General features: G+C 34.2%; 1 protein-coding gene, 5 non-coding genes and 1 pseudogene across 6 annotated transcripts; all 7 read left to right on the forward strand.

The window, feature by feature from the left end:
* The first annotated feature begins 1626 nt into the window (after positions 1 to 1626).
* LOC18438148 (large ribosomal subunit protein uL22) lies at positions 1627 to 12573 on the forward strand. Its single transcript, XM_088870235.1, has 8 exons — positions 1627 to 1644; positions 1775 to 1879; positions 4605 to 4641; positions 4853 to 4893; positions 11248 to 11478; positions 11754 to 11856; positions 11962 to 12029; positions 12186 to 12573. Exons 1-8 carry the CDS (start codon positions 1627 to 1629, stop codon positions 12252 to 12254), a joined length of 672 nt encoding a protein of 223 aa, XP_088726361.1. The 3' UTR covers positions 12255 to 12573.
* Positions 5470 to 5603, forward strand: LOC148781584 (small nucleolar RNA snoR74). Its single transcript, XR_016058697.1, has one exon. It is a non-coding gene; the product is annotated as a small nucleolar RNA snoR74 (small nucleolar RNA).
* On the forward strand, positions 6304 to 6438 carry LOC148781585 (small nucleolar RNA snoR74). The gene has a single exon (XR_016058718.1). It is a non-coding gene; the product is annotated as a small nucleolar RNA snoR74 (small nucleolar RNA).
* Positions 7166 to 7300, forward strand: LOC148781586 (small nucleolar RNA snoR74). The gene has a single exon (XR_016058685.1). It is a non-coding gene; the product is annotated as a small nucleolar RNA snoR74 (small nucleolar RNA).
* On the forward strand, positions 7909 to 8043 carry LOC148781587 (small nucleolar RNA snoR74). Its single transcript, XR_016058693.1, has one exon. It is a non-coding gene; the product is annotated as a small nucleolar RNA snoR74 (small nucleolar RNA).
* LOC148781588 (small nucleolar RNA snoR74) lies at positions 9062 to 9188 on the forward strand (annotated as a pseudogene).
* On the forward strand, positions 10337 to 10466 carry LOC148781589 (small nucleolar RNA snoR74). Its single transcript, XR_016058699.1, has one exon. It is a non-coding gene; the product is annotated as a small nucleolar RNA snoR74 (small nucleolar RNA).
* Positions 12574 to 19273: the final 6700 nt, after the last annotated feature.

A 19273-nucleotide genomic window follows, 5' to 3' on the forward strand; every position in this document is an offset into this window, starting at 1 on the left:
AATTTCAATCATGGATTACAAGAAAAAAAAACAAACATTTCGATCATGGATTACAAAAAATTCGATCATGGATTACAGAAAATTCTATCATGGATTACAAAAAATTCAATTATGGATTACATAAAATTCGATCATGGATTACAAAAAAAAAAAAAAAAAAAAAATTCGATCGTGGATTACAAAAAAAGAAAAAACAATTCGATCATGGATTACAAAAAATTCAATCATGGATTACAAAAAACTCTATCATGGGTTACAAAAAAAACAAAAAACAAAAAATTCGATCATTGATTACAAAAAAAAAAACAAACATTTCGATCATGGATTACAAAAAAAAAAACAAACATTTCGATCATGGATTACAAAACATTAGATCGTGGATTACAAAACATTCGATCATGGATTACAAAAAATTCTATCATGGGTTACAAAAAAAAAAAGAAACAAAAAATTCGATCATGGATTACAAGAAAAAAAAACAAACATTTCGATCATGGATTACAAAAAATTTGATCATGGATTACAAAAAATTTTATCATGGGTTACAAAAAAAAAAAAAACAAAAAATTCGATCATGGATTGCCAAAAAAAAAAAAAAAAAAAATTATATTCTTCACAGAGCCATTTTACATAAGCCATTTTAACTAAAAAATCCACCTCTAAGTGAATAAATTACATCCAATTGAGTACATTTTCTGATAAACAACAATATAATGAATCAAAACCCTAAATTTTTAACACATTATTTCTAATATATCATGAAAAGAAGTCAAAAGGCAGGAAAAAAAAAAAAAAAACAGCGGAATTTTGGTTCCGCAAACATCTCTATATTCATCTCAAATTTCATGCTGTAATTGACCAAATTACATAAAATTGAAAATTTTAAATCATAATAGACATAATAAAGATTAAAAACCCTACAAATTGAATTCATTATCTTCAAAATATGTCGTGAAATAAATCATATGGCGGAAAAAAAAAAAAAACCAAACTTCTTACCTGATTTTGTGAATCGAAGCCTTCAATCTCCAAAAAACTCCGTTTTTCTCAATGATTATCACAAATTAGTAACAAAAGGTTTTGATGCACAACTTTATGATCAAAATGCCTACAAATTTTGAAAGATTCATGCCTTATTTGGCATGAAACACAAGGAAAGGCGAAAACCCTAAAAATGCAAGTTTCGTGATCGAAAAACACCAAATTTTTCAACCATTTAATCCGTGTAAAAGCTGAATAAAGCTGTTTAGAGCCTGCAAATTAGATCACATGCCAAAAAAAACAAAAAAAATAATAAAAAAATGACAAATTTCGAAGAATCTTGTGGAGAATACTATGCAACCCGTGTTCTTCACGGACTCGCCGATTCCGTATAGTGAATCGGCGAGTCACTATGCAGAATCGTCTGGTTCTCTCTAGAACCGGACGATTCCCGTTTTTTTAACCGATTTGATCCCCCATGGCGATTCTCGAGTCGAACCGAGCGAGTCCGGTTAGACTCGACGTTTTTTTAAACACTGGCTTTTATAATTGCTTTCTGGAAGTTTAAACTTACCTATTACTGTTCATGTTTTTATATTCGATAAAAAATGGTAAGGTAAATAAAAAACTTACGTATCATTGTTCATGGTCCGAACTTATTCGGTAAAAAAATTTCCGTCGAAAAGGTCGGAACTTAGAAAAGGGAAGTTTATATTAAAACTTCCCCCGATAAAATTGCGCCCTAGGTTTACTCAGCCGCTCACCCACCCACCCACCCTCTCTTAGCAATTAGCCGCTCAGCAAAACAGCAGCTCCACTGCGAAAGTTCTCTCGCTTTCTCTTCCCAGTAAAGGCAGCCTCTCGCCCAGTACTATTCGCGCCCTTGCAACCTCAACAGGTACCTCCAATCAGTGAGTTCTCTGTTGATTTTACATTTTTTCTTCTTTTTTTCTTGCTGATTTCGGATTTCTCTGTTAACAACATTGTTCTCAAGGTTTTTTTGGGTGGAAACCATATAAAAACATTTTTAGGGTTTAATCTACTTATTTTTGTATAATTTCCTATGTTTGAATGTAGTATTAAATTGGTTTAATAGTTTTCTATGTTGTAAATCGAGTTCTAAGGCAATGCAAAAGCTTTATTTCGTGATTTTTCTATGTTGTAAATCTAGATTCAGGGTTAACTGATTGTTTTGAGTGCTTGACATCAAGTTCCCTGACAATCTATCCGTATTAGAGTGCTTGTTGGTTGTCTGCATGATAAGATATTAGAGAGCTTGTTGGTTGTCTGCATGATAAGAATATGGATGAACAATCATTTGATAGTTTGGGTTCTTGTTGGAATCAATATACTTCATTCCAGATTGCTGTAATTTTGGTTAGCTTGATTCACTGTCAGATTGCTACGTTAGCATCACCCTAGTTCAAGCAAACCTTAAAATTTGTTATATTGTTTTTATTATGGAAACAATCCCATAAAAAATTGAAAAAATTGAATTAGAGCTCCAAGAATGCTCAACCCTGAAACTCAATTTTGGACAAATGCAAAAGATTTAAATCTTTTGGAGCTCCAAATCGAATATTATTTAGAGAAGCCACTCCAAAAATAGTTTATTTGAAAAAGAGGATTAGAAAAAAAAAGACGGACTTGATTCAGATATTCAGATTAGCTTGGGTAATCAGTCAAAAAAGTAGTTTTGATTAGCTTGGGTAGTTCATATTTTTCTGTATCTCTCTCCTCTACCTCCTCTCCTACTTGCTTGGTTCAAATCTCCACAAAAAACCATATTCTCTTCTCCTAAACTCATTCTCCAATTCAACTGCAGATTGTTTTGGTAATGGGGTCAGGCTTTGAACACCACCACTCTGATCCTTCACTCCCAAACCTATCAGACTATGAGACCACCATCCCCAACTTCTTCGAGTTCTGTGATACCAAGCACAGGGACTATTGTCCATGCCATGACACCAAGAGAGAGAAAAAATTTGACACCCATATGCTATCAAATGAGTGTTATTGGTTTTAGTTTTGTAGGCCTTCTGTTAAGAAACTTTAGTTTCTGGGAATGGTCATAGTCAAATTTGGAAATTGGAACATGGTTTTGGGTTCATAATAAATGAGGATTTGGTTTCAGTGCTCTTATTGAACACTGATTTCCGAAGTGATCAACTTTCCTTTCATGGCTAATTAAAATGTTGTTTGTCGTTTTTTCTGTATTTCTGTTTAACTAATCCATGTCACATCCTTATTTGAGAAATTGCTCGGATGTTGTTTGGATGACAATTAAATTTATCCATTAACCATTTCAATGCCTTTTAGAAATTATTGCTGAGTTATTGAGAATATTATGCTCTCTTTTGTTATGCTTTATTTATGGTTCAAAAGTACAGGGTGGTTATATTTCTGGTTGAGCATGTACATTTCCAGCATTGTCTTTTTTTGCATCCTTGGGAACCTTTTGTGTGCTAAATGCTAAACTGTTCAGCATGTTGAATTGTGGTCAATGCATTCTTATTCTGATCTTTGAATTGTGGTCAAATGCTAAACAGTTCTGCATTCTCGTGGTCGTAGAACTTGGTTATTGGATTGTACTTTGAGCGTCCAATGATTACTAAAATTCATTGTGGTACTTTTTTCACAATTGTCGATTCTTTCCCATTGTTCTCTTTTGATTCTCATTAGTTACAATTCATGATTCTCATTAGTCACAATTCATGATTTTCTGAAAACCTGTGAAGTTTAGTTGCTATTGCTTACTAGCTTGCTTGTTTTCATTCCTGAATTTGTTCTTCACTCAATGGTTTCTTTTGTTCCAAGTATTTATTGAAATTGCTTTGCTTTTTTTCTCTTTGAAATTGCTTTGATATACAGCTATGATGTGGGTTCATGAAATCTGATATATTTTCCTATGATACACAGCTATGATGTGGGTTTGTGAATAAAATGTTGAATTTTGGTAGAATTGAGAATTTGAATTTTAGTAGAATTGAGAATAATCTTACTTACCTTTTTGTTATTTTTTATTTTTGGGTTTGTTCAGTTTACTTAGCTCCAATTATGAATGCTGTAGCTACCATGCTCTTTTTGTTACGTTTCTATTTTTAATGAATAATGCTTATGGGTTCATGAATATAATTGGTTGGGACCAAACCAGGAACTTCTTAACTTCCCAGGAGGTTATCAAACACAGAAACTAGGAACTTCTTAATTTCCCAGGGAGGTTATCAAACACAGAAACCAAGAACTTCTTAAGTAACTTGTAATTTACAGTTCTTCAGGAACTTCGTGAGGAACTTCCAATTTACAGTTCATGAACTTGCTTCCAGTTATCAAACAGGCCCTTAGGGTTTCCTACTTTTGTCGTTGCGATTAGAGAGAGAGAATATTAGGGTTTTTGGATTCACAAAAATTCACAGCTTTGAGGCGCTCATACACTTCGGCCTCTTGGAGCAGTCAGAGACCTTCATTTCCATCAGCAGCCATGGTAATCTCTCTCTCTCCATCTGTGCTAGATCAGTCATGGACTGTCTCTCTATCTCTACCTGTATTTGAGAAGACACAGTAACAATAAACGTTTCTTCTCTCTGTAATGTGTATTCATTTCTCCTTTTCTCTGTGAACAGGTGAAGTATTCCAGGGAGCCGGACAATCCAACTAAATGTAACACTCCAAATCTATAGCTTATTTCTGCACTGGGTTCTATGATAAAAGTTTCATTTTGTAATTTCTTGCGGATTATATTGTTTGTGAATTTGTTAATCTGCTCCCTCATGCTCTTATTTTCAGTCTTTCCATTAGTGATGTATTTTCTAGTTAGGGTTTTAAGAAGATGATTTATTTTGTGATGTGGTTCATTGCTCTCTTGTTTCAGCTTGCAAGGCCAGAGGATCTGACCTGAGGGTTCACTTCAAGGTATTTAAATATTCTCTTTTTTTGTTCTTATAGTTTTCAGTTTCGGATGTCCAGCTACATTTGTGATCGAACAATGTTTGTCGCAGCAAACTCTCTACTGTGATGAGTTTTTTGCTCTTATATTATTTTCTTTTGTATTTTATCTTGATTGCCCATAATGAGTTTGCTTTACTTTTGTTGTTTGTTTTTATATTATTTCTCTGTATCACTTAGGTTGCATTTGTTATGGCTGAACTATTGAATATATTAAAGTGGAAAATGGCTGCTGTGTGGTTCCAATTGTTGTATACTTGACTAGATTGAAATTGTGTACCATTTTAAATAAACAAAAAAGTAAAAAAGGACTATAGTTGAAAATGATTCGTTGTTTTGGTTGGATATGAAGAGTGCTAATTTTGTTTGAGTCTAGGACTATTTAGCAAGTGTACACCGCACTCTAAGTTCTACATTTTTTCTCACCCGTTGTTCTTTTTGTTTCCTTTTAGCATCATCTAGTTGGATGTTTCAGAAAGTTGTTTTGTTCTTGTATCTTTGCATGCCATTTGTGATTGAAGATCTGTTTGCATAACCTGAGGGAAAAAAGCAGAGGTCTGTACTTTTCTCCTCTGAGCTGGCCTCTCGTAAACTTCAGGGAAATTATTTGCACCATTATTGCGTGAACTTTGTAAACTATACTTGTGAATAAAGGTTCAATAAATGTTGCGATATTATAATAACTAATATAGGTTTGTCTCTCTTATGTGAATAACTCGATCGCGGTTCATAGATATGGTTATCTACTGAGATTTATGGCGGTGACTGAGTTTGCATCACTACTTTGTTGTCAACTTGAATAATTAAACATATTTTCATCACTTGTATCCAAAATTTAATCATTAGACACATTTGATAGCTCTTCAAAAGATGTTTGATTTGGCCTTAAATGTTTTTGGTGCTCTTTTAATCTGGTCCTTGGGATAAACCTTTGTGGGATAGGACTGTGAAGAAGGGTATCAATAACACAGTGCTAAATGATTGATATTTTGATAGAATATTATCGAAGATATTTTTTATCCAAAATTATAATTTCAATACTAAGACTTAATAAAAACCGATTGGCTTGATAAGTTGGAAATGGCTTCTATGGGGATCCGATTGTTATATACTTGACTAGATTCAAATTGTGTGCCATTCTAAAAAAATAAAAGGAGTAAAAATGTATTTTAGTTGAAAATGGTTTCTTGTTCTGGTTGGATGTGAAGAGTGGTAATTTTGTTTTAGTCTAGGACTAAGTGCAATGTTCTTGGTCACCCATTCTTCTTTCTATTTCCTTGAAGCATCATGGAGTTGGATCTTTCAAAAAATCATTTTGTTGTTCTTGTATCTTTGCATGCCATTTGTGAGTTAAGATCTGATTGTGTAACTTGAGGGAAAAAAGCAGAGGTCTGTACTTTTCTCCTCTGAGCTGGCCTCTCGTAAACTTCAGGGAAATTATTTGCACCATTATTGGGTGAACCTTTGTAAATTATACTTGTGAATAAAGGTTCAATAAATGTTGCGACATTATAATTGCTAATATAAGTTTGTCTTTCTGATGTGAATCACTCGATCTCGGTTCATAGATATGGTCATCTACTGAGATTTATGGCTGTGACTGAGTTTGCATCACTAATTTGTTGTCAACTTGAATAATTAAACTTATTATCATCACTTGTATCCAAAATTTAATCAATAGACACATTTGATAGCTCTTCAAAAGATGTTTAATTTGGCCTTAAATGTTTTTGGTACTCTTTTAATCAGGTCCTTGGGATATACCTTTGTGGGATAGGACTGTGAACATGGGTATCAATAACACAGTGCTAAATGATTGATTTTTTCATGGAATAGTGTCGAAGATATTTTTTTATCCAAAATTATAATTTCAATACTAAGACGTAATAAAAACCGATGGGACTTATAAGTTGGAAATGGCTGCTGTGGGGTTCCGATTGTTATATACTTGACTAGATTCAAATTGTGTGCCATTCTAAAAAAATAAAAGATGTAAAAATGTACCTTAGTGAAAATGGTTTGCTGTTCGGGTTGGATGTGAAGAGTGGTAATTTTGTTCGAGTTTTGGACAATGTAGCAAGTGCACGCCACACTCTAAGTGCAACGTTCTTGCTCACCCATTCTTTTTTCTATTTCCTTGAAGCATCATCTAGTTGGATGTTTTAGAAAATCATTTTGTTGTTCTTTTGGATCTTTGCATGCCATTTGTGAGTTAAGATCTAATTGTGTAACCTGAGGGAAAAGAACAGAGGTCTGTACTTTTTTCCTTTGAGCTGGCCTCTCGTAAACTTCAGGGAAATTATTTGCACCATTATTGGGTGAACCTTTGTATACTATACTTGTGAATAAAGGTTCAATAAATGTTGTGACATTATAATTGCTAATACAAGTTTGTCTTTCTTATGTGAATCACTCGATCTCGGTTCATAGATATGGTTATCTGCTGAGATTTATGGCTGTCAGAGTTTGCATCACTACTTTGTTGTCAACTTGAATAATTAAACATATTATAAACACTTGTATCCAAAATTTAATCATTAGACACATTTGATAGCTTTTCAAAAGATGTTTGATTTGGCCTTAAATGTTTTTGGTACTCTTTTAATCATGTCCTTGGGATAAACCTTTGTGGGATCGGACTGTGAAGAAGGGTATCAATAACGCAGTGCTAAATGATTGATATTTTTATGGAATATTATCGAATATATTTTCTTATCCCAAATTATCATTTCAATACTATGATTTAATAAAAATCGATTGGATTGATAAGTTAGAAATGGCTGCTGTGGGGTAATTTTGTTTGAGTCTGGGACTATGTAGCAAGTGCACACCAGACTCTAAATGCAACGTTCTTGCTCACCCATTCTTCTTTCTATTTCCTTGAAGCATCATCTAGGTGGATGTTTCAAAAAATCATTTTGTTGTTCTTGTGTATCTTTGCATGTCATTTGTGAGTTAATATCTGATTCCGTAACCTGAGGGAGAAAAGCTGAGGTCTGTACTTATCTCCTCTGAGCTGGCCTCTTGTAAACTTCAGGAAAATTATTTGCATTATTATTGGGTGAACTTTTGTAAACTATACTTGTGAATAAAGGTTCAATAAATGTTGCGACATTATAATTGCTAATATAAGTTTGTCTTTCAGATGTGAATCACTCGATCTCGGTTCATTGATATGGTTATCTACTGAGATTTATGGCTGTGACTGAGTTTGCATCACTACTTTGTTGTCAAATAGAATAATTAAACTTATTATCATCACTTGTATCCAAAATTTGATCATTAAACACATTTGATAGCTCTTCAAAAGATGTTTGATTTGGCCTTAAATGTTTTTGGTACTCTTTTCATCAGGTCCTTAGGATAAACCTTTGTGGGATAGGACTGTGAAGAAGGGTATCAATAACACAGTGCTAAATGGTTGATATTTTGATGGAATATTACCAAAGATATTGTTTATCCAAAATTATAGTTTCTATACTAAGAATTAATAAAAACCTATTGGATTAATAATGTTCACAACTTTCCACATCTTCCACTGCTAGTTATATAATATTGTTTTCTCTCATGGGAAGTTTATAATCTACTGTTACCCTGCATGATATGCCCTGTTTAATGTAACTATTTTATTTTATTTTAATCCATATGCAAACGAGACATGGATTTGTTTTTGATATTCATTAATGTATCTAGATACTTGATCCATTTCAACGTGGATCTTCCCTGGTTCATTTTGTCATTATTTTTTGAGATTCATACATAGTGCTGGTGCTATAATCCATTAACATGTGGGACTTCGATTTACTGGTTCCAATGTTTCAAAGTGAGGTTTGAATTGAAATTTTTCTCGGTCATGTTGCCCACTCCATTAATTTGTGGCTCAATGTATAAGTTATCTATGTGATCAAAATGCAAGTATGTTTCTTCATATTGTTTTACTGTGCCAAGCGCACTACTTAGTATGAATCAAGTAAATTGTTATTGTTATTTTGAGTTCAAAAGTGATGCTGGTGTTGCTGTTTCTCATATCTGACTTCTTTTAAAATGTGGTCTAGATTGGTTTATGATCTGTTACTGTATTTGACTGAAGATCCTACCATGAATTAGATTTTCTAAGTTGTAGCTGAGCCCAACTAAAAGCAGGGACCTGTTTTTCTTATGAACTGGTCTCTAGTAAGCCGCATGAAATTGCTTGCATTATTATTTGGTGAGTCTTTGTACGCACACTGGTAACAAAAGATTCATTGAATGGTAAGACATTCCGAATCTCTACTGTTACAATGGAAACTGGTTGAGTGCTAGTCCATTATAGCTGATGGAAAAGGAGAAGATTACCTGTGCTAGTTTAGAAAAACTTTGATTTATTTTCAACTTTTTCTTTTAACCTATCTAAAGTTGGTGCAATGAAGTTCACACCTACTCAATTTCCTTTTTAGTTTCTTTTCAATCAGCTACACCATTAGTCCATTACTGTTGATAAACTTTGGTCCATTGATTAGCTAATCAATCAAGCTTGTAAGAGGTGCATTCTTGCTGCACATTTGGAGGTTAGCAACTCTTAATTGTCTTTTTCAATCCTATGCTTCTGTGTGACACCATGTAAGATAGTTGTTCTTGTGCTGTATTTTAAAATGCTCTTTTAGTCTTAGGATATTTCATTGAAATTCTTTTATTCTTCTTTCACTCCTTGTGAAGCTGGACATCACTTTGAAACTGAAGTTGGGGCCATGCCTGATTTTAGTTAAGGAAGGCTTTCTTTGAAGTGAAAATTGATTTTCAATCCATTCTCCTTTCTCTCTGTAAAAATGTACAAGATTGAAGTAGTATTTACTATTATATGTTATTGTAGTTTCATATAGGTGACTAAGCGAATGGAGAACCACCTGTATTGTTCCTCTTCTGGATCAGATCCTCCTCCACCCCAATAAATTTTTGATTGATGAGCATTGTCTAGATCTACTCTATCATCACCATTTGCTCTGCCCTCAGACGTCTGAAATCCTTTCTTGTTACTTCTGAATGCCCTTTCTAAAGGTTGTGATTGAGAAAGACTTCCAAAAAACGCATTCTCGATCCAAAATTTTGCCGGATGACCATATTTTAATGCATCCTTCCCATAGCCTTATGTTCTAATGTCAAATTTGGAGCAAAAAATAATGGCATTGCTTATCTCTCTATCTCTCTGTCCTAAAAAAAGAAAAAGAAAATGAAAAAAAAGAAGGGCCTTGGTCTTTTTATGCAATGAGTTCTCAGTAATTTGTGAAGTCTGCCGTTTTTCTCATTTGACCCATTAGAAAAAAGTGTGTGCTGTTGCTCCAATCAGATGTCAGATTGTTGTATAAATTTATGGCTCTGCTGCTGTCTCAGTTGAAGATAGTAATTAGAATATCATTCTCTTTGTTGTACCTGAGAAAAAGCAGCGATCTGTTTCTCTTAAGACCCGGCCACTCGTAAGCCTAAGGGAAATTCAGTGCATTATTATTGGGTGAACCTCTGTATTTGTGCTGATTCCAAAAGGTTCAGTAAATAGTGCAACACTTCATATTATTAGCAGCATGCTTGAAAATTGATCTAAAAAAGACTGTTAAAAATATGCTTGAAGTATGCTGCTCCAAAACATTGTTGTGATCTGATATTGCGCGCCATATTCCTATGGTCATCAATCAAGTTTAGTTCGATAAAGATTGTCTACTGTAAACAGGTTTGGAGATTCTTGATTGATAACTTTATATCTAAAGTTAAAAAGTTGGCTGTAATTATGTATGCTCCAGATTTTTTTCACTGTGCTCCTAGGAAAGATCTTTACCTTGTTTTCTGCTATATTTTAAAATCTTCAAGAAAATAAAATAATATGCTGTATTTTATGTACATTCTTGAAGTTCAATAGTGTAATATCATCTTAATAGTGCAAGTTTGGAAAATCTTGAACGATAAAGTTGACTGTGATTATGTAGGCTCCATAATTTGCTTCATTGTCTTCCCCGGAGAGATCTTTACCATAGTTTCTGTTGTTTTTTGACATCTATTTGTTGTGTATTTTATGTATACAAAAGTTGACTGTGATTATTTATGTAGGCTCCATAATTTGTTTCATTGTCTTCCCCGGAGAGATCTTTACCATAGTTTCTGTTGTTTTTTGACATCTATTTATTTTGTATTTTTATATATACACTAGAGGTCTTATGAATGGCATGTATTTGTGGCACTTTTTCAAAGAAAAACTGGAAATTGAATTTATTGGAAGAAGCTTATGGTAATTTGTGTGATATGAGGATCAACTTATGAGGTTTTTTACTCATGGCGTGACTTGTTTCTCTCCAGAACACCAGGGAAACCGCATTTGCTCTCAGGAAGCTCCCATTGGCCAAGGCTAAGAGGTATTTGGAGGATGTTCTTGCCCACAAGCAGGCCATCCCTTTCCGGCGCTTTTGTGGAGGTGTTGGGCGCACTGCTCAAGCAAAGAACCGCCATCCAAATGGACAAGGGCGGTGGCCTGTCAAGTCTGCCAAGTTCATCTTGAACTTGCTCAAGAGTGCTGAGAGCAATGCTGATGTATGCAATCCTCTCTCTCTCTCTCTCTCACACACACAAACACAAACACATGTGTGCTAGCAATCAACCTTCTCTTTCATCACATCATCTCTCTCATATTCAGGCCTCTCTACCTTCTTCTCCCTAACCATGCTCCTTATTTGTCTTTCCTAATAATTTCAGCATCCATGCTTGCTTGTTTTATAGTCTTTATTGGATTTTACTTGGTTACAAACTCAAGCCTTGATCTCTCAGCTTATATATTGCATTGGTTTTTTTGCATTTCAATTTTATAGGTGAAGGGCTTGGATGTGGATACACTATTCATTTCGCATATCCAGGTGAATCAGGCCCAGAAGCAGAGGCGGCGAACTTACCGTGCCCATGGAAGAATCAACCGTAAGTTTCCTATCCTTTGATTTTATATCCTTAATTCCTTGTTTCTTCCGGTGCGGAGTGGGATTGTTGTGTTGAGCAAGGTTGAATTCTTTTTGATGAACACAGCTTACATGTCCTCCCCCTGTCATATTGAGTTGATATTGTCCGAAAAGGAGGCACCTGTCAAGAAAGAGGTAATCATCCCTTTGAATCAGCTTCTACCGTGCTTAATGTCATGGATTCTAAGAAATAGGATATGTATGCAATATCTGGAGAGTGTGTGTGTTTGTATGTGTTTTTTCTTTTTTCTTTTTTTTTGAAGTTTTGATGGGTTGCATTGATGATTGCAGGCTGAAACCCAAGTGGTGCCCAAGAGGACGAAGAAATCTCAAGCTCTTCATAGTGGGGCTTCATCTTAAAGCTTTGCAGAGTACGGAGATTGGTATCGCGTCAACTTTAAGATTTACTCAGAGAGATTGACATCGTTTTTCCTTCTATTTGAATGCTCATGCTTTTGCAACATTTCGTCAAGAATTTTGTGGTTGTACAAGGACTAAGAATCTGTCACGCAATTTGGGGAGACATCTTTTCTGGCTTGACTTGGCCAGTTTGAGCCTTAGATCATATTTGGGTCATTGTTTGTCTTCCTTCGTGAACACCCATGTCCTTACATCGCAGGCATTAGTTACTACGAAAGTGTTTTAGAACTTTTGTTAGTAATGTGATTTTTTCATAATCTACTCTTTACCCAATGTTGGCGACTGCGCTTTGGCTGAAGAGAGGCCGAAATCTTGGGATTTTTCGGCCTAGTTTGAGGCGAAGCTCTAGTGCATCCCGCTTCAGCCCACTTCGGTCCGATTTGGGCTCTTCGGCTGAAACACAAAATTGTATTTTAAAAAAAAAACAATTTTGTGTTCGGCCTGTTTCGGTGTGATTCGGCCTCTTTGGCTGAAGCTCTGCCTAGATAATCGTGATTATTTTGGATGTGAAGAAAAGAGCGAAACAATTCAGTTGGTAGGAGGGAGAGTAGTATACCCTTCATGTGGATCTTATCTCACTGACAATGTGTATGTAAACTTTTTGTATTGCCCTGTGGGTATAATCCATTAACTGTAAAATGGAAAAAGTTTATATAGATCCGAGGTTCTAAACAATCAACTTTGAGCATACTTCAAAAATTTCACTAGAAGAAGTTGTTTTAATGTCTAAATATCTTCAAATTGATCATTTCGACAATAAGATGCATGGGCTTGAGAAAAAAATGGATTTCAAGTTTTGGAAATAGTGCATTTTGTAATCTAATTTTAGAACGTCAATTTTCAAGATTTTCAAGTTTTCATAAATTTAGCGATCTACATCATTTTTTAAGCTTTAAATTTTATGAATAAATATGAAAATATATTTTAAATATGTCACATAGATTTTCAATAATGAATCCACATTTTTTGATACTATTTGAAGGTAGGTTCTAATTTGATTGTTTAGAGCCTAGGCTCTATATAAACCGCAGCCCTGTAAAATTAGTTCACTATATATGGAATGTTAAAACCAAGTGTGAGAATTGCATTGGTTAATGGTAACTAATATCTTATTGTCTAAGCATCACATTCTTTCCCGTGCTTTAGAACTCTAGTAAACCAAATAGGATTGGCTGAATTAGGTTATTTAGGTTCGCTAAATGAGTGAGAATCAAATTTGTGTAATTAGTGCATACCAATGAAGTTGAAGGGTAAGTTCTATAGGATAGTTATGATGTCAATTTTGCTCTATAGGACGAAATGTTGAGCGGACAAAAAATAATTACCCATAGAATGAGTGTATTGGAGATGGCGATATTGAGATGGATTAGTGTCAAGACAAGAATGAATAGAATTCGAAATGAATCAATTCGAGATATTTTAGGTGTTACATCAATAGGCGATAAGAGGAAAAAGAGTAGACTTAGATGAGTTAGCCATGTATGGGCACGAGTGAGCGAATGTGTGTAAGCCCAACCGATCAAGTACAACACCACTTAAGATGTACGAGTTAGTTCGAGTAGAAGAATTAAAAAAAGCAAAGGATAGGTCCAAAGGATGTAGTTCGAAGTACTCCGAAAAGATATGGAGACTTATGGTTTCACTGAGGATATGGCCTTTACTAGAGCAGTATGGCGAACCAGGTGAAATGCTTAGTGATTTCGCCCGTAATGGCTCAAGAGAGCCATTGTGGTTTCCCGTATATTTTGTATGAAAAAATGACCGCACCGCACCTACTATGTCCATTGCGGTAAATCTACACCGTCTGAAAAAATCGAACGGCGCCGAGCCTATGGGCGAAAACACTGTTCATTTTCGCCCATAGAAGTTGCGTACTGGTTTCCATATATATATATATATATATATATATATATATATATATATATATATATATATATATATATATATATATATATATATATATATATATATATATATATATATATATATATCCCTTTAAAATCCCAATTTATAGATCTCTATTTTTATTTTCATTTTATTTTATTTATTTTTTAATATGTTTTGGATCACCGATGCATATTCCAATTTGGATTGTTGATCTAGTGGTCCAATATGGATTTGTGGGTGAGCAATCCGTCCCACCAATTCGGGTTTTAAAACACTGGAAAAAGCAAGGTTTAAAGAATAAATTGGTGACTCGAATCATCCATCTGAAAAATCGGGTGGGGTTGACAGATGAGTGGTAGAGATCGGAGAATCGGATGGATCCGACATTAATAAAAAGTTTTAAAAAATCTCTAAAATTTTGTAAAAATCTAATATTTAGGTTTTCTAAAACAATAATTGTATAGTATTATAGTTTTTAGTTATTTTATTGAAAATATGTAAATGTTGAGAACCTGTCTCATGTTTATGTGTTTGTTATCCTTCAATTCCACTTCACTGTTAATAACTCATCCTCCCTATCTCAATTATCTAAATGGATAAAGAAAGTAATTCGACGCTAAAACTATTTCTCATGCCATCTGAATCAATTCAAAATATATAATTAATACATTCTTGTGACATTTTTAAATTTAAAAATGAAGTGACAAGAAATATATGAAACTCTACATGTGTGGAGTCTTCGTGCCCAAGTTGAAGTGCAAATTTTTCTTAATAGTATCTAAAATGAAATTTGTACCATCACAATTCAATAATCACTTTCTTCATACTTGTTTCGTGTGAGATGGAGAGAGGGGAACTTGTTTTGTCTCTGTGAGAGGGAGAGAAGGGGAGGGAGGGGGAGAAAGAGAGAGAACATAGTTAACAAACAATATATCTTACCCAAAAAAACATAATAATTTGAGGTTGTTAGGGCAATCATAAAGGGCAAAGTATTAACTGAACCATGGAACATGATATGGATAACATGATATTGTTGTAGGTTATTTTTAAGAAGCTTGTATCCTCGATGCGAATAATGGAGAAGCCAGCGGTAACCTAAACCTACAGGAACCAAAAATACCAGTGGACTACGGAAACCCTGACCAAATAAGCTTTATTTTGGAAAGCCATGATAGAGACATCATTTCATTCCTAGATTGAGCACATGGGTCTCCCATGACGATCTAAAGATCCTCACCAACTCATCTAAGTTTACTCTCTCTCTCTTCTTATCGCCTATTGATGTCACACCTAAAATCTCCCGAATGGATTCATTTCGAATTCTATTCCTTCTTGTCTTGTCATTCATCCATCTCAATATCGTCATCTCCGCTACACTCATTCTATGGGTGATTATTTTTTGTCCGCTCAACATTCCGTCTCATAGAGTAAAATTGGTCTCACAGCTATCCTATAGAATTTACCCTTCAGTTTCATTGATATGTAACGATCACACAAAATTTCAGTTGCACATCTCTACTTCGCCCACATAGTTTTAATTATGTACGCATCTTAAGACTGTCTACTTTTATTTTTATTTAGCAATCAATTCTTTGTAATAAGGTGATTTGCGAACTTTGTATATCAAAGGTAGACCGTAGATTATCTTTTTTATATATAAATATATATATATATATATATATATATATATATATATATATATATTTCACTAGAACCAAATTTGAATTCTAAAAACACTACCTTTTTACCAGAGTGTGAATGGAGGATGAGGTTCTGCTAGAGCATGTAAACTTTTGATAATTTTTAAATTATATAGATATTTCCTCTCTGTTCCACTACTATAATAATAAATAAGAACATTGCTCTATACAAAGAGACCATTTACTTTTTGTAAAGGAGGTTACACGTACTCGTCTCTAAAATTTTAAAATGAGTAGTTGTAAAAGTGTTAGTGAAAAGACTTAAATTTTTTTAAAAAAATCTTGAATTTCATGACGAATCCAAACCATCCAATTTGTCATCTAATAAATATGAGTGATTATAACATCCTTGTATTAAAAATAAATAATCTTACTGTATACAATTTCACACTATAAAAGCTATACAAAAGTTCGTTGCCTATTGCTCTTCAAAACAAAATAATAGAAACCATCACTACCCATCTCTCTCCCTCTATCTCTCTCTCTTGCGTTGGAAATTCTCTTTCACCTATACATTTTAGTCCCGCATTGAAGACTTCCAAAGGGTCGGTGATGGTAGAGCATATAAAACAGTACGAGGTAATGGAGAATTGTGGGTGTGTGCCACGTGTATAGTACTCGTGGATGGGTGGTCATAAGAGGGGAGGCAGGGGGTTGGGGGGATGGGCCATCTTTTTTAAAAAGGAGGCTTTTAAATTGTAGAAGATGGGGTTTCTTTAAGGTTGCAACTTTAAATAAGAACATGAAAATTTTATGTAACTTTGGTGTAATTTTTTTAAAAATTATTTGAATTTTTATTTTTATTTTTAATTATTTTAAACTTTAAAAATAGTTAAATTTTGAAAATAAACGGTCTAAATAATGTACAGCAAGATGCACTACTTTTGAAACTCAATTTTTTTATTTTATTTTTATATTCACACTTCTCGATGTCAAGATAATCAATTAAAGGGTTTTTCAACATTAAAAAAACTTTTTTTGATGGATTTTTGAGGTGCATCTTTAATTCTATATTTAATTTTTTTTTTCAATAGTAAAGCATTAATTATAAAGTTTGACAAAATAAAAAGCACAAAAATTAAAAGGGGGATGGGCCACCACATTTCTCTCTCTTTACTAACAAAATTTCAATTTTCCTTTAAAAAAAGGTGGTTGGTTCATTATAGAGTTGTACTGCCCAGTTCTCTAATAGAGTAGGCCGGTTTGTTCTGTCAAAGATCTAGACGGTTTTCTCTAAGACCGGGATATATAAAAAGAACCGGCACGACCTTACCAATTATGATTCGTAACAACGAGTTTTCAAACCTTGAAAAAAAGAATGTCGATGTTGTGGGTTCAATCAATGGAATTACTATCCCACACAACAAAAATTACATTTAAGATAAAATTTGGAGGTATGCCTTGCCTTAATTTGATTGTCTAAGGTTGCGACCTTATCCGAACTATTAGGAAAGATGATTACTATAAAAATTTCTTAGGTGCTGCATATGCAATTTTTTGTGTGAAAAATAAAGGGGGGTTATCATCTGTGCATAGCCATAGATGTTAACGTTCATGGCTACATTCACATCAATACCGAGTGTATACACTAGTCAATCTATCAACTACTTCAGGACTTCATGATAGTTCAACTATTGGTTTAGAGCACTCCTTTAATATTGTTTAATAAATAAAATTGGATGATCATTTTTTAGTGTATTAGAAGAGGGGAGTAACTATTTTTTAATGTATTAGAATAGCGAAAATTACAAGAGGGAGTGAAATTTAAAGAGGCAGCCCACATACGGGTGGATTCCATTCCAAGACCACAACACAACATGGTCAACCCGCACCGAGGGTTCTAATCCACTTTGAAGCTCCGATGTGTACTGCCTCTCTCACTCACCATGTCGAAGCCGAACAACCTATACTCCATAATGTCATAGGTGTAACATGTATGGCCAATGGATATGAGATTCCTCCTGCCAAAGATCATAGATTTTTTTTGGCATGCTTTCAAGCCGGATCCACTGTCCAATCGATGAGTCAAACAGCTGGTATTCTGGAACGGGCTTCCATGCAAACACATTCGACATCATAGTCAAAACCCTGAATTTGCGATGATGATCGGGGTCGAAATAAAATCCAAAATAAAATGCCGAGGATCCTGAAACAGCAGGAAGGCCAGTAGATTGGCCGGTTGCAGGGTTGACAATAGTGAGGACACCCCTGCCTGTCGAGGTATAAAGGATGCCATTACTGCACCCCACCCTTAAATCCAGTTTTCTTAGCATCCAAGAAGAACATAATTTATTAAGGGAAGGGAGACGTCATGGACCTTAAACTCTAAAAATAGAGAGAGAGAGAGAGTCAGTGTTTCTAATGAATAAAGATACTAGGCCTTTTTTTTTGTTATTACCATGAATCACCAATATTCAATGGAAATCAAGTTCACGAATCATTCAAACTCTAAGTCTTGCAACTCCAAATAACAACTATAGAAATAATTAAGGAAAATGGTTTCATAGGGTGCAACCGTATCAAAATAAGTAAAGCCTCACTTTATAACCCATCAAAAATTGCAATTCAAGTGTTGAAAAACCTTTAAGTCGATCATCTCAGCTTGAACATTATGTGTGTGTAAAAAATTTAGGACTTTAAACTCTAAAAATAGTGTATATTGCAACAAATCATCTAGACCATTCATGTTGCCCTAAAACTAAGGGGCCACAGATCCGCACGATCTATACTATTTTTTGAATTTCAAAATTTATTGTCAGTGTTAGAAATTAATTTTGGAGCCATTATAAAGATTTCCAATGCCGAAAGTGCTTTCCAAATGTGGATTTGAGGTGAGGCTTTGTTTTCTTTTAAAAAAACCAAGGCCCTTTAAAAAATTCATCAAATAATTAAATTTGCACCGCTTGAATTATAATCTTGTAAGGTAATAGGCAAATGGTTTTAGCTGAATGAAGCAGAAGCAGATATAAAGTAGTCTAAAACCAAATAGAAAACATATATTACCCTATTGAGAACATGCAATACATAGAGGTAAAGATCATCTGCAGAAGCCAAGGCAGAAAAGACCTTTTCTTTTTTGGGTAACTAACTGGGGCACATGGCCCTTACTCGATTTTTCATTAATAGGAAAAAAATAACACGTTATTTTACAACCCTATAATCGAGCAATTAAATATGCATCGCTTGAATTATAATCCAATAAAGTAATAGGCAAATGGTTTTAGTTGAATGAAGTAGAAGCAGATATAAAACAAATATTACCCTATTGAGAACATGCAATACAGATGGATAATGATCATCCGGGGGAGCCAAGGCACAAAAGGCCTTTTCTTTTTTGGGCAAGTAACTGGGGGAAGGCCTCTACTTGATTTT

This window comes from Amborella trichopoda, chromosome 6, assembly GCF_054954075.1.
Source record: "Amborella trichopoda isolate Santa Cruz 75 chromosome 6, AtrichopodaSantaCruz75HAP2 v2.0, whole genome shotgun sequence".
Taxonomy (NCBI): domain Eukaryota; kingdom Viridiplantae; phylum Streptophyta; class Magnoliopsida; order Amborellales; family Amborellaceae; genus Amborella; species Amborella trichopoda.

Bases quoted from the DNA above. Each gene is read 5' to 3' on its own strand.
- LOC18438148 (XM_088870235.1), top strand. The intron at 1,880-4,604 runs GTACCTCCAATC...CTCTGTGAACAG, and splicing joins CGCCCTTGCAACCTCAACAG to GTGAAGTATTCCAGGGAGCC. The intron at 12,030-12,185 runs GTAATCATCCCT...TGATGATTGCAG, and splicing joins AGGCACCTGTCAAGAAAGAG to GCTGAAACCCAAGTGGTGCC.